The 14,170-nt window shown below is 35.0% G+C and overlaps 1 protein-coding gene across 2 annotated transcripts in view; it reads right to left on the bottom strand.

Moving 5' to 3' along the window:
* Nucleotides 1-2,002: 2,002 nt before the first annotated feature.
* GRM8 (glutamate metabotropic receptor 8) overlaps nt 2,003-14,170 on the bottom strand; it is a 303,037-nt gene continuing 290,869 nt past the window's right edge. The window contains exons 9-10 of one of the 2 annotated variants that reach the window (XM_032442703.2): nt 7,326-7,627; nt 2,003-2,698 (exon numbers count right to left, since the gene is read on the bottom strand). In XM_032442703.2, coding sequence (XP_032298594.2) covers nt 7,331-7,627 — 297 coding nt within the window. In that variant the 3' untranslated portion in view covers nt 2,003-2,698; nt 7,326-7,330. The remainder of the gene's footprint in view (nt 2,699-7,325; nt 7,628-14,170) is intronic. The other variant, XM_015852739.3, reaches the window with a different exon arrangement.

Here is a 14,170-nt window from a genome sequence, read left to right as displayed (position 1 = left end):
AAACTGACGAGAACAAAGATGAACTTCACTTCTGAAATAACATGTATTACTTACCCACAGCTGTAAAGTAATGCAAGAAAGATTGGGCTTTTGATTATTGTTATTGGGGGCAGGTATGCAGTGTTCTATGGACATAGATAAATGCACATAACCACCCAATGGAAGTGAATCCTGTGGACTAGTACTGTTCTCTTGTATTGTGCAGACAAGACAGAAAAGACAGAAAATGCACAGAATAATGTGCATAACAGACCACTTCTACCCTACTGTTCAACTAAAAATTGTGTGTATTGGTAAATCTATTTAAAACAAAATTTTCTTTAGGCTACTGTGAAGATTCACATACTAATCTCAATCTGTATATAAAATGTGTTTATGTTTATTCATAACATGTCTATGCTAAAATGAAGTGTGTAAAAAATGCATTTATTGTAAACTGTTTTTTTTTTTTTTTGGATGCATATGGTTATCTATGTTATCATATAAAGATATTAGAGACAAAATATTTGAAACTTGTTTTACTGTGAGCGTAAAAGTAATTTTCTCAAAGGTTTCTTTAAAAAGAAATTATACCAAAACACTGGCTTTCAGATTAAAAGAAGAAAAATATCATTCTTAGGAAGATTGTCATAAATATGGAAATCTGTCTTGTAAAAACACTGATCAAGTCCATCTACAAAAGACACTTCAATTTGATATTTGTTGGTCATAAACAACAAATGGGGTTTTGAGGACTTTTCTTCTCCCAGATCAGTTTAACTTTGGTCATATGAGTAAATCTCAATATATTAGCTTCATTACTTGTAGGCTTTTCATTGAGCATATGTCAGTTCACAGGGCTGGTATTGGTGCGCTTGTGGAAAGTCAAGGAATAAGACACATAGCAAGCACACTGTGCTACACTATACCACGCTATGCCATAGCATTCCTCAGTCATCATTTCATATAAATGCTGGGGAAAACAAAATAAAACAAAAGGAAAACAATAAAAAACACAAAAGCCTATGTCGTCTCTTTGTTATTTTGAAAATCAAAATCCACTGACATGCATTTTGCTGACTGTGCTGGGATTTACTTCTTGACACTGTAGCAGGAAGTGTTCCATTTCAGATACTTCAAATGCATCAAACAATATAATTGAATATTTAGATGGCTTCTGTAGGCTACGTTTCAAAAGATACAGCTCCTATAGGAAAAAAAGCACAGGGAGCCATCCAGACACATTCAGGAGAAAGAGCATTTAATAACCAATTGGTTGTGAAGGCCCATTGGCTTAATGGGTGATAAATACTGGAGAGAAAAAGTCATCACAGATATGGTAACAGCTGAAAGTCCCTAGCTGTCTCTTTTAAACTTCTTTGGAAGGACTTATTAACATGATATATATCTATATGTATTTCTCTTTGTGTAATCATTTCTAATGCACACACAGTCATTTAACACAGTACGTTAGAAGATGTGAAATTTTTTTGATGGGCATCTATATCTGATTTTTAAGTGTTCATTGGGCAATAGAATATATATCCATTAGGTAACTGCTTTTCAAATTTTCAATTGATTTCCCTCCTGTTATTTCAAAGTCACCTTTATTGAGATAAGCATCTGCTACATTCCCTGTCAAAGACAGAACGCTAGGCTGAATAAATTTTCAGATTAATCCAGTCTAGCTGCCATATATTCTTACAAACTGTAAGTTCCATAAATGAAGAGGATCAGAATTATTAGTTGAGGTTCAAAAATATAATACAATCATACAAAATAATCACCATCGAGACTTGTTCACTTTACAAACATATAAAATGTCAGAATGGGGGGGGGGGGGGGGGGGGGGGGGGAAGAGTCCTTCCATTAAAAAAGATATTGAACAAATTAATTTGAACAAATTCACACACTGCAGAGTACACACACACATGCATGCAGGCATGCACGTATATACACACACACACGTGCACACATACATACACACGCACATATGCTTAGAGTTTACACTGCATTCTTCTGATGCCATGATTATTATTTTATTTGTACACCCACCTTTACTGCACATTCTAAACAAACAATAGACAACAGTGTAAGGACTTCTTTTTTTTTTTCTTAAAACTGCAACAAAACAAGTCTCAACATTTGCAAAACATTCCTTTATTATTAGAAATAAATTATTTTGTATAAAAATTAGCATGCTTTGACCATTGCATTTATTTTAGCATAACCCAGGACTTAATTCAGTCAGCCATCACAAGAAACAAACTCTTCTTCTTTTACGAGTTGAACAATGTAGGACAGGAAAGGAAATTGTCACAATCACAAAAAAGTACTTACAAATATAACATCAGACATGATTTATTTCAACAGCTTTTTTTTTTTTTTTTTTTTTAACAAGCTAACATTTGTTTTCCTTTTGTGATTTGCTTCCTTTTGTGAGTGAAAAGTTCAGAGATTTGACACTGTCAGTATATGATATGAAACTGGACTTTTCCTTCCCTTGTCTCTTTTTTCCTTTTGCCTCTTGTTTAATCCTTGTTCTTTAGGAGACTGACTATTGATTTGAATGTAGACTACTGGTATTTGCAGGACTGAATTCTGGTGATGGTAAAGTCTTTCTTTGCAAGATCCCATCCTGGAGGTCTTCCATTTAAATTCATCCCTGCTCAGTTTGCCTGATTGCTGTAACTGACATAAGTTGTCTTGGTTGAGGAGGCTGTAAGGAAACAAGAAAACAAAACAAACAAAAGAACAAAGACAAAAGTTCAGTGTTTTTGTTGGTTTTTTTTTTTTAGAAAGAAGAGAGAAAAAAATTCATTTAGTACTTGAACTAAGCATTTCAATATATTTCCAGATGTTCGTGGAAAAAATTAAGAAACTCAAGCAAGTATATAAACAATAAGGTAGTTTGATCTTAACTTTTGTGTTCATGATGATAACTTTAGTTTATGACTTGGGAAACTTTTTCTACAGTGTTTTGATTTTTCTGTACCTATCAACAATATTTTTAATAGCTGTGTTTCACTTCTGGTTTCTGAATTCCTTTACCAGAATTTCAACTTACTGTTTGTCAGTTATTATTTTGGCTAATTCTACATAGACTTCTAAATATAGAGTTGTTTTTTGGATTGTTGTCAGATTTTGTTTTCTTTTTTCCTCTTTCTTCTGCTAGTTGGAGAAAACTTTGCAGATACTGTTAGATTGCCCACCTAGAAGGAAGCTAGATGTCTCTTGGGAGGAACACCTCTCCCAGCTATTGAAACTAGTAGGTAGTGCCTACATCAATACAGCACATGTTCTCTGTATAGTCTTCAAACACAATCCATCTCCAGCAAAAATGCCTTATGTTTTAAAGCTGCCATACTTATGTTTTAAAGCTGCCATACATACTTAGGATGTCTTTATGCTGATGGTCATTTTTGACACTGGGTTAAGCTGATATTTCTCATTCAAAATGAAGCAATAAATTGAGAAATTTAAGAACAGTATAAAAAGTAACAACGATGAATTTTACATGGAATTTTGTGTTAGCTGCTAGCCCTTATAATTTATCCCTTTGCCAGAAAAAAAAAATGTGACCCAAGTCTCTACTGTTACATTAATATAGTGATGGGAAGAAGGAAGTCAGGTATATCAGGTCTCACAGGTGGCTCTCTATCTGCAAACCAGATGGGCACATGGCAGTAAGATTGCTGAGGGTCCATTCTCTCTCTCTCTCTCTCTCTCTCTCTCTCTTTCCCTATTTATCTTTATTTGGTCTAGGTCAGGGTACATAAAGATCAGTGTTGTTTCCAAAGTATGTTTTGTGTTTTCATCTGCTACAGACATGTTCTTAGGACACTGAAGACTGAAGCTGGCAATATGAAAGTAATTCGATGGCACTAAAATGTCCAGGTCTATAGATTCAAAGATTTTAACTGTATTTATTTCCTTATTTTATTTATTTTTCCCCTTTGTAGATTATATTGGAACATCTGAAATAAGAATCAGGCCTTTGTCATTCATCACTACATTTTTCTTTTTTCCCCCTAATTATTTATATGCAGAAACTAATAAGTGAAAGGAAGATACAAAATGAAATATTTTTTACTCCCGATTGTGCATGTAGCTCCAGTGTACTGGAGAACTTCATGTCTGGAAGCATTCTGTGTCTGGAAAAGCTAATTCAAGCTTGCTCCAGGCATACTAAGCAAAACTTTGATACAAGTGTGCTGATCAATCACAGTATTCCAGCACCAACATGGAATGGCTTTATTATATATTGGGACACTCAAAGTAAATATAGCCACCTTTACAAATTTCAGATCTTTCAGATGGGATTCAAGGCTGCCATCTAAACTCTCCCATGCTCCCACAGCTGGATCTCTGAGTGGTTTCTGTTTTTTCCCTTTGGCCCTCTAAGTTGCTTCTGAGAATAATATGGGACAGCCGAAATGGCATCAGGTTCCTTAGAGCATAAAAAGCTTTTGTTCCCAGAAAAGAAATAACAAATAAAAGAACATCTGCAAACTCTGAACATTTGGGAACAAAAGGATGGAGGAAGCAGAGTTTATGTTTTCCTTCACTCTGAACATAAGCTCAGATAAGCGATTAGGTTAAGCTAGTTTAACACATTACCCTGTATCGGCTGAGATCTATAACTTCTCGTGTATATTTTTAGCCCACAGTGATGCAATATAATCAGATTTATCACAACACAGAAAGTTGAATTATTTGAAGACAATTTCAAGAAGCTCACAACACAAAAATAAGAAGTTACCTCAATTAATTTAGAGTATTGTTAATTCTTAATTAATTAACTTGTTAATTTGCCACAATTTGACTATGTCAAAAACTCAAGCATTTTTGTACAAAATTTATGCGGGACCATTCAAGAAACAAAAATTATCCTGCTGAGCATTGTTACTTTAATAGAATGACAGCAGAAGAAATTAGTATGGATACTAGTTCAAAATATGTCAAGTTTAATATAATATACAAACATTTAATCACTTGTTTAATACTTAAATCATCTTTAAAGTTCACTGTAATAAGCCTATAGTGCCTGCGTGGGAATCTGAAAGCTTCAGCAGCTGGTGTCCTGCTCTTTAAGACTGTGAGCATTTCATAGTAATAAAACACACCATATTTTGGCAAGCTTAGATAGCCAGAAAAGGCAACAACTTGGCTCCAAACACTTCAGGGAATGAACATTCCTTTCTAGCACTAGTTACTGCACTGCTGTTGGAATGAGACAAAGAAGAAAAAGAACAAAATTAAAAGAGGATCTAAAGCATTTTAGAATTAAAATTGGGAACTGGAGTAATCTAAATTGCTTTTCATTATTATGCCTCCTATAATTTTTTTCTGGATGTTTTTTGTTTGTTGTTGTTGTTCTTTTTAAATTTATTTATTATTTGGGGGGTTGGACTTGATGGTCCTTTCCAGCCCCAACAATTCTGTGATTTCTTTGTTATTTCGTTTATCAGATACATTTTGTTTACCACTAATTCTGAATGTGCTTCCAGAAAAAAGTGTCAGTATTCATGTGGGGGACAGCATGGAATGTAGGCTATTTACATTGAAGAGGATGAAACAGAGATATATCAATATAAATTTCTGCATTTATGCTTAGGAAAGGGAAGAAACAGTGCACAACCCATTTCTGGACTACTAGGAATAGGCTGCTTCAGTTTCGTATGCTGTCACTGATTTCTCAAATTGTGACAGTAGAAGAAATTCTGCAATGTTGAGTACCTTTCACTGCTAACCTAGTGAAAATGATTAATCTCCCTTTGTGCACCAGGAACTCACAAGAACCTCCAAAAGTTTTGACAGTATCTATTTTGGCAGAAACAGCTGAACAAATTCTAATAGTAGAGGGCATTCTGAGAAGACAGAAACCTATCTTAAAGCCAAAACTCAATTATATAGGGACAATCTGGAGTGCAAATGACTTGAGTTGAATTTTTGCCTATGGACCATTATGATGCCTGGATCAAAGCCTAGTCAAGAGCTCCTAGTGATCTCAAAATTATATTGATGTACTACTGTCAAACTCACATTCAGTGCCCAGTAAACACTCATTATCCTGCATACATCATACTACTGGAGGAGCAGACTTGCTTAAAACAGCAGCTGTTTCCATGAATTTTGCATAATCATAGTTTAAAGAATACCACACGCAGCATTCCTTAATTAGATAATATAGTAGATAAGTATCAGATACTCAAGACTATATTTCCCGCTCTCTCTTTCACTCTACAGTGGAATCTCTCCTTTGACCTTTCCTCAGAAGCTGACCATTTTCCAAACTCAGTAAATTCCACATCTATTTCTCTTCTGATTTTTCTCTTGGAGACTCTAGAATATTTTAGAAATCATGAGTTCTTTACTTTTCCCTGATGTAATTTATTCCACAAGCAATTTCATTGTCTTTCCCCTGTCTTTTGGTATATGTGCAAAACTGAAGCTGTTTAAACCATACCTCAATCAGGTGAATTTGCACATTTTGAAGAGTGATGGGTTTTGCAAGAGAATTAGTTTGAACTCAGCAATTATAGCAAGGTAAACCCATGGAATATTCATATATATTCTTTAACTTAGCAAGCTCTGGTTGGATTCAGTGGGAGCTGAATTTTTATGAAATGAGTATGACATTGCTCTTCAAACTTGGTTTTTCTGAACGTGTTCAAGCAAAACAATACTATTCAGTACTATTCAGTTTTCTATCAACATCATCAGAAAGTAATGAAATTTCAGAACATCTCATTTACAGTAAAATGCTTGAAAAATTAGCCTTCAACAGCTTCTGTACAATCCATGTGTCATTAACATGTCAATAGATTCTCTACTGATTCTCCACTACTGCTGAGTTCTGGGTGTTATCGGTTGTACTCATATTTTATTAGTCATTATTATGATGTTCAGTTTATCAGCTTTTCTGTCATGCAGCACAACAGAAGCTATAACCTCTCTTCTAAATCAGAGTACTTTAGAGAAGTAACAAGATTCAAGAGCTTTTCTGACACAGTAAAGAACTTCTTCCTAGTGGTAACCCATGACAAACTAGAACACATAATGATAAAGCTGTATAGGAATTAGCATATTTTTTGTACCAAAATGAGTTAAACCACAACAAAGACTTGGATGGGAAGCATTTTTCTGGGTGATGTTAGTGCTCATGAGTTTTGATAAAGAAACAACAAAACATATTATGGAGGAAAGATATAAATAATTATTTTCAACTTTATGTATTCCTTCATTCAACTGTATATGAATTCTGACACATCCCTAGATTCATGCACAAGCAATAAACAGAATAAAGTTCATTATTACAATACAGTGCATTCTTGTGAACGTACATCTATTAGGAAGTGCTGCCACTCTTGACCATGGGAAAGTCTACAGATGACTTACTGTTGGTTTCAAGACTTTCACATAGTTCAGTTTTGACCTCGCCATTTGGTCTGTCATTTCCTTTTTGGGACAATTTGCTTTGCATTGTTGCAGCTGTTACTACAGCCTTGAAGCTCCTCTTCCGTTTTTGAACATTCTGCTCTGGATGGAAAATGATAATATAAACCTTGGGCATGTAGAGCATGCCCAGAGACACAGAAGCACTTAAACTCATGGAGACAGTAAGTGTTGTTGTCTGGATGTACATCTGGGGAAGGAAAGAAACAACAGCATAAAAATCACTGCTATATGGATTTAAGATATGAAGGCAGATAAAATAATTGTATTAAAAATACAAGCTGGAAAATGGAAACACCACCACTCTTCGGCACATATTTCAGAAAGGCACTTGACTTCATTTGCCTTTATAGTTGAGTACAGCTGCCTTATGGCTTTTTAAACCTCAAATGCAGACACCAGGAACAACAGTGTTTGTCAAACTTCATACTCATGAAAACAATCAAGATTCCATAGCAATTGTATTTGCATATAATAAACAAATAGATCTATACAAAACAAGAGGGGTGACAACAGGGTTAATCTTGTATCATTCATTTTACTAGATGGATGCCTCTACAACAATAAGCCATATTGTGATCCATATTTCAACACGTAACAGGCATAATGCAAAAACTAATGACATTTTTGATAAGTTAAGTTTCAAGCTTAACAAGTCTCCCTACTAAAGACTTTATAATATAGAAGATTTTTTAATTTGTCCTTATTAGGAAATCAGAAAATCAGGGAACCAGAAAGGTAAATTATAAAGGTTTTTAATATCCCATGGAGACAAAAAATATCTGATAGTTTTTTGTTTGTTTGTTTGTTTGTTTGTTTGTTTGTTTTGCATGAATCTGTGACATATGGTTTTATTTTGGGGTTGTCCTGTGTGGAGGCAGGAGTTGGACTTGATGATCTTTGAGGGTCCCAGCCAACTGGAGATGTGTAAAATATAATTCTAAAGAATGGACTCCCACTGTGAACGACGCTGCAAAGCATCAGTATGATCATATAGGAAACTGCCAAATTCTTGCACAAAATAAGGGAAACCCTGATCTACTTCAAGAAAAGACAGACAATGCTTCAAAGCCTGTAAGGCCCAAGACAGTATGAGGCTGAAAAGATACTCAGGATTTCCTGTTATGCTGAAGAAATGTATAGGAGCAACACTTCCTTTTAATGATACCCTAACACTTACTACATCAGGAAATAAATAATACAGAGTCTACATAGAAAAAGCTCCAGTACATTAAATCTCCCAAGCTCCTTTCAAGTGTGCCCGAAAACAAACCTTGACTGAGCTTCTAATGAAAACCTTACACTATTACATTCATAGATTTATTCTTGGTTTATTGGTTTGACTTTTGTCTGATTCCCTAAAATTCAAGTTGCAACAAAAGTATTTCAGTTTAATATGAGGCCTGAGTAATTTTTATAAGTCTTACAGTGGTATCTCGCTTTAAGTTACATGAGAATAAAGTCCCTTTGTCAAAATTCTTGGTTACAAAGAAATGAATTTCAGTACTCCACACACTGAAATCCCTTCTGAACTACAACCTTTTTGTCCAATAATGCTTTTCACAGAAAAAGGGCTGCTATGTCTATTCTCCTTGTTCTTGACAGTCTAAACTTATAAGATAGAAAACTAAAATCACAGTGGTGCACACAAAAGAATCTTGCTTCTCCTCACATAATGGGAAAAACTTGAGACTTAAACACCTTCCAAACTTCATCCACCAACCCACCTCTAACCAGAACAGACTGCAGGCTTCTTCTGTACTGTTTTCTACTTTTTTAATTGAAGGATCCCTCATGGGACTATGTCTCATTTTAATGAAGCAGATGCTATCCCCACTCAGATACAGTATTTCCATACCTAGTAAATGACCCAGACCTCCTCCTTATCAGAAGGATGGTAACATAGCCTCTGACTGCCTCAGCAGATAAAACAGATAACAGTTATTTGGATATTCAGGAATTTTCCATCTTCTGCTATGTCTTCTAGATCCATCTCCTTCTTTCTATAGAAACTGTGACATTGGATATATTGGGGTACTCAAGAATATTTCAGAAAAGCATATATGCTCCAGTTACTTCCTTGAATTGGAGGTACTTGAAACTAACTTGTCTCCTTGGTAACATGAAAAATATCTGTGCAAAAAAGCTCATGCATGCACCAAAGAAAGTTTCCCAGTTTAGGAAGCTGAGTGACTACCTCTCAACTCAGCCTACCTGCTTAGAATTTTTTAAATCACCTAGGTCCTCACCTATGCTTGCTGAGGCAATGTCATGCACATAATGCATCTTCAACTCACCATAAAACAACTGTTTTAATTAGAGAACAAAAATAGGTGATAATGTCAAAGTTTTGTCCAGATTGCTTCTTCCCCAACTTATTGCTTTTCTTATCCTATTTATGTTTCCTTTCTACATAGTTTTAGTACATAAAAGAGAGGATACTTTTCACCCAGTCTATTCCCTGATTTTAACAGTATAACTTAGAGGGGTGGGCAATACAGCTGTTGTGACTTCTTGAGTTAACTGAATCCATGTTTTCCACTTTGATGCAAGTTCTCTAACTGCTAGTATATACAGCACAAAAGATAAGCAATTCTAGTACTCAGTGAAGTGATTAGCTATAGAGGAAAGTTTTGTACATCACAAGGAATACGGGTGCCTAATGTAGATTTAATTCAGCTTCTCGTGTTCCAAAAATAAGTGATTGTTTAAAAGATGCAGTTGGTCTAATGACTCTTATTGGTTTACTATACAATTTGCCCTTTAGAAGTGCAAACCAAGGAAGAAGTCTCAGCGCTGAACACTGGAATTTGAACCATCTTGATGAGACTAGAATATCTCTTGATGTCCCACACCACCAGCAAGAGAGCTGAAGAGGGAATTATGATTTCATTTTTCCCTTATCCTTGCTATCAAGTATTTTATGACTCTTCTATGAATCTTCTCAGTCCCTTAAGCTAACTTCAGTTTTTCCAAGGCCAGAACTGTAGCAAGAATTATTTCCCATAATAAAGGATTTTTTTGCTATCAGTTTGTCCCACCACTCTTGCCTCAACTCCCAGATGTTGGGATCATTTACCAGATCATTCATAGCCAGATGAAAAATGATACATGGTACGATAAATATAAATGTCAGTTATTGGCACGCATGCCACAAATTTGGAAATACAGAAAAATGGTCTCTCTCTTTGGAGTGGGCAGAGCACGGGTATTTTTGTCTCAGTAAAACACAAGCACTGATAGTCAATTTTCTTCCCCTCCAGAATATTAGTGCTAAAAAAAAAAAAAAAAAAAAAAAAAAAAAGTCCTTTGCTTCTTTATGAATTTGTGAGTTTGTTAGCATGCCATAACGCTGAAGTTCTTTCTGCATGGGCTGCAGCATACTAAAGAGTTGATTGGATAACATCACTAATGGTTTCACAGGTGTGTCCCCAGATCAGAAAGAAACACCATGGAGTCAATTCCACAGAAAGAATGTACATGGAAAAGGCTGGCTGCAGACAAATATGTTAGAAACCAGAAAACACTACAAACAAGAATGTATTAGTATTGGTGAGAAGACAATTATTAACACCAGGATTCATACTTCTCCACAGAACCTACATCCCCATAAGCTTACACCAATAGATTTTTACTCTTTTCATTGAACTGCAATTTCTGTCTGGACCTGTGGGAAGAAAATTCATATCTTCTTGAGGAAAAGCATTACAAGTGCATGATGGTCATTAATGGTTTTCTCACATTCATATAAAAAGAATATTTGCAAGGTATACAATAAACTTTGTACAAAACATGAATTAAAGTAAGGCTGAAAGACCAAAAGACATAGCCTTTTCGCAGCTGTGAAAGTACCACATTCATGAGTTTATAATCTCCATCAGCAAATGTAGGATGAGATTCTAACTTACAAAAAAAAACCAAAAACAAACAAACAAAAAAAAACCAGTCTTTATTTTCATTTGTACATCCCAGTTTATTTCAGAAATTTTAAGATAAAGGTCAAATCTAATTACTGATTTCAAAGTAAATGTTTGTCAGCTTTAAAAAGCATGAATTTTCATAAAAGCTGAGACATTAGAGGAGCTATAAAAGCATGAGGCCTCAGTGGAAGATGAATATACCTGCATTTCAAAAACTGAATTATGGTAATGATATCGCTGTTCAGCTTTTACACTTGAAATCTAATTTAGACCTTTCCAGCAATATTTATAAGTATTCCCTTTCAACCCATAAATTATTTTATGCAAAGAATAGAATGACTTTACTAGGTCTTTTTTTAGCATTGTATTTATTATTGAAAGTAAGACCCATCAGCTGCTCACTGCAAGTATGTACAACTGCACATTGCAAAGTTTTCATTGCACTGTTTCCTCTACAAAGTACTTTTGTAAAATCACCTCCTTAAAACTAACCTCAGCTCTTCCAAACACTTTCCAGTGACTTCCCAATATCTAATTTTACCATGGAGTATGACACCTCTAACCTACATACATACAGCTCCTGTAATTCAGATACTGGGAGTCTGATAACATTCACTTCATCAAACCTTGATAATCTGTCCTGTAATTTGGAAACAGATTCTCAGTGATTATTAATGGTCATTCAACTCTGTACGTTTCTTCATCTAATTTCCCAGTAAAGTTTGATTCTTTTGTTATACAAAGGCTATCAGGATATCACCTGATTGTATCAAATGAAAGGAGGAATAGTTGATCTCTAGGGCTGGGAAGGAAATACTATAAATACAATACCACTGTATCTACAGCAAGAAATGAAACCATATTGAAGTGTAGGCCTGCACACTGGGACTTTAATGACTGTGTTGTTCCTTTGTTAGTGTACTCCCAGCACAAGAGGGCTTGGTCCTAGACCAAGTTGTAGTCTCCTTAACTGTTTCCAGGTGTTTGCCACAGTCTGGTACATTTTCCACTGGGTAACACAGATATGACTACTATGTTCTTGTTGTGAAGCTAAGATTATAATATTATAAAACAACCCAAGTAGCCTAATGGTTTGTTAAAACTTTTAGTGATGTATCATAACTAGTTTAGGCAGAAACTAGGAGAGTAACACAATACTTTGTCAACATGGTGAGCATTAATGCCAGTTGTCACTGCTGTTAGCAAATGTCACCTCTACCATAAAATCCTATAAAAATAGATTTTTTGTCTGTTTAAATTCCTATAACTTGTTCCCTCCCTTTCTCTTTTATTTCATGTTTCAGATACTTTGGTTCACCTGTAATTGCTACACTAGAGCTATTTGTTGATGTGCAACCCCTGTAGACCTAGTCTGCAGCTTCACAGATAACATCACAGAACACTGGCATCAGAAATTATGCTGTTTTGTGGTGAAAGATGGAGAAGATTAGACTGAAACAAGAATTGCAATTATCAAATATTCTGCTCATTGGGAAGTAGTAACATCTTTTAAATTAAAACAACCACAGTTCAGCTTTCTTCCATCTGCAACATTTATCAAAGTGCTTTATTTCAAATGCCCATACACTTAAGAAGTCTGATCTTGACTTTGTCCATTCTTTAAATCTCAGAATACAGGTCTCATGAAAAATGCTACATATTGCTTTGCTTTCATTTTGTTCTCATAAGTTAAGCCACAGAGTCTTACACCTATCTACATCACACGACCCCTGTACATTGCAGTACTATGTGTTTTATTCAAAGGACCTGTGATCTAATCTAATAACTGCTATAAACAAAGCCACAGTCAATCAGTGATCAGTGATCAATCTTTACAAGAGATTTTTTGTAACACATATGGCAGTCTCTGTGTTCAAGAGTGCTGAATTCCTGAAGTGAACACTCACAATCTTTAAGTCTAAAGAAATCTCCAAAACCCAATAAAAACAACACTGCAATTAAATACCAGAATAAATAAATAAATAAATAGATAATTCTGCATCATAAGAAACCTGCAGAATAAGATTATTCAGAAGCAGATCTTATGTTACACTAAATCTTCAACATAATGTAAATCAGGATTTTTGTGGTATGTTATGCTACGTTAGACTTAAGATTTTTTTAGAGGTGAAATACCAAGTCAACATTGTTATTCTAATCAAAATCCTAACAACTTAATCAAAATTACAGTAAACATTACTATTAAACCAATTATAATGATACCAGTATTTACTGTTCACATTTTACATTACAAGAAAAAGCCATTAACCATGTAGCTAAACTTATTATACATAAGATTTCCAGGATTAATAGCTCTTCTCTGGTGTTCAGTGATCCCTTTCAGATCTCCTTTTGTTTTTAATAAACTCTATAGGTTCATCCTGCCACTGGAAGAATAGAAGTTAGAGGGGTTTATGTTGAGTCATCAGAATGCCAAGTCCTTCAGCAGGAGAAGGTGCATGATAGTGATGGTGAGACTTGAACCTCCTTAATCTTGGGTTAATTAGAGTTGACTTTTAGGCATTTTCTAGTACTGTCAGCTTATCTGTTCTTTTCAAAAATTAATTCCTGGATATAACCAGTCTACCTTTACTCATTAACGTCTCATCATACTTCTATCACGGCCTAACTGAGATTAATTCCCAGTGCTTGTTATAGCATAGGCTTCACAGGTTTAATAGATCATTACTGTGTACATTATTCAGTGAGATAAGCTGAAATGAGTTAAGCAATAGTCTCCTGTTTGTTGGACAGCTATTAATACAACCAGCACAAGGTCAGTACACAAGTCCAAACGTAACCCAAGAGCCATC

Source organism: Coturnix japonica, chromosome 1 (genome assembly GCF_054131305.1).
Source record: "Coturnix japonica strain WE chromosome 1, WE-NBRP24, whole genome shotgun sequence".
In the NCBI taxonomy this organism is placed as follows: domain Eukaryota; kingdom Metazoa; phylum Chordata; class Aves; order Galliformes; family Phasianidae; genus Coturnix; species Coturnix japonica.
Note: the sequence above shows the minus strand (reverse complement) of the source record. Positions and strands in the feature narration are given on the sequence as shown.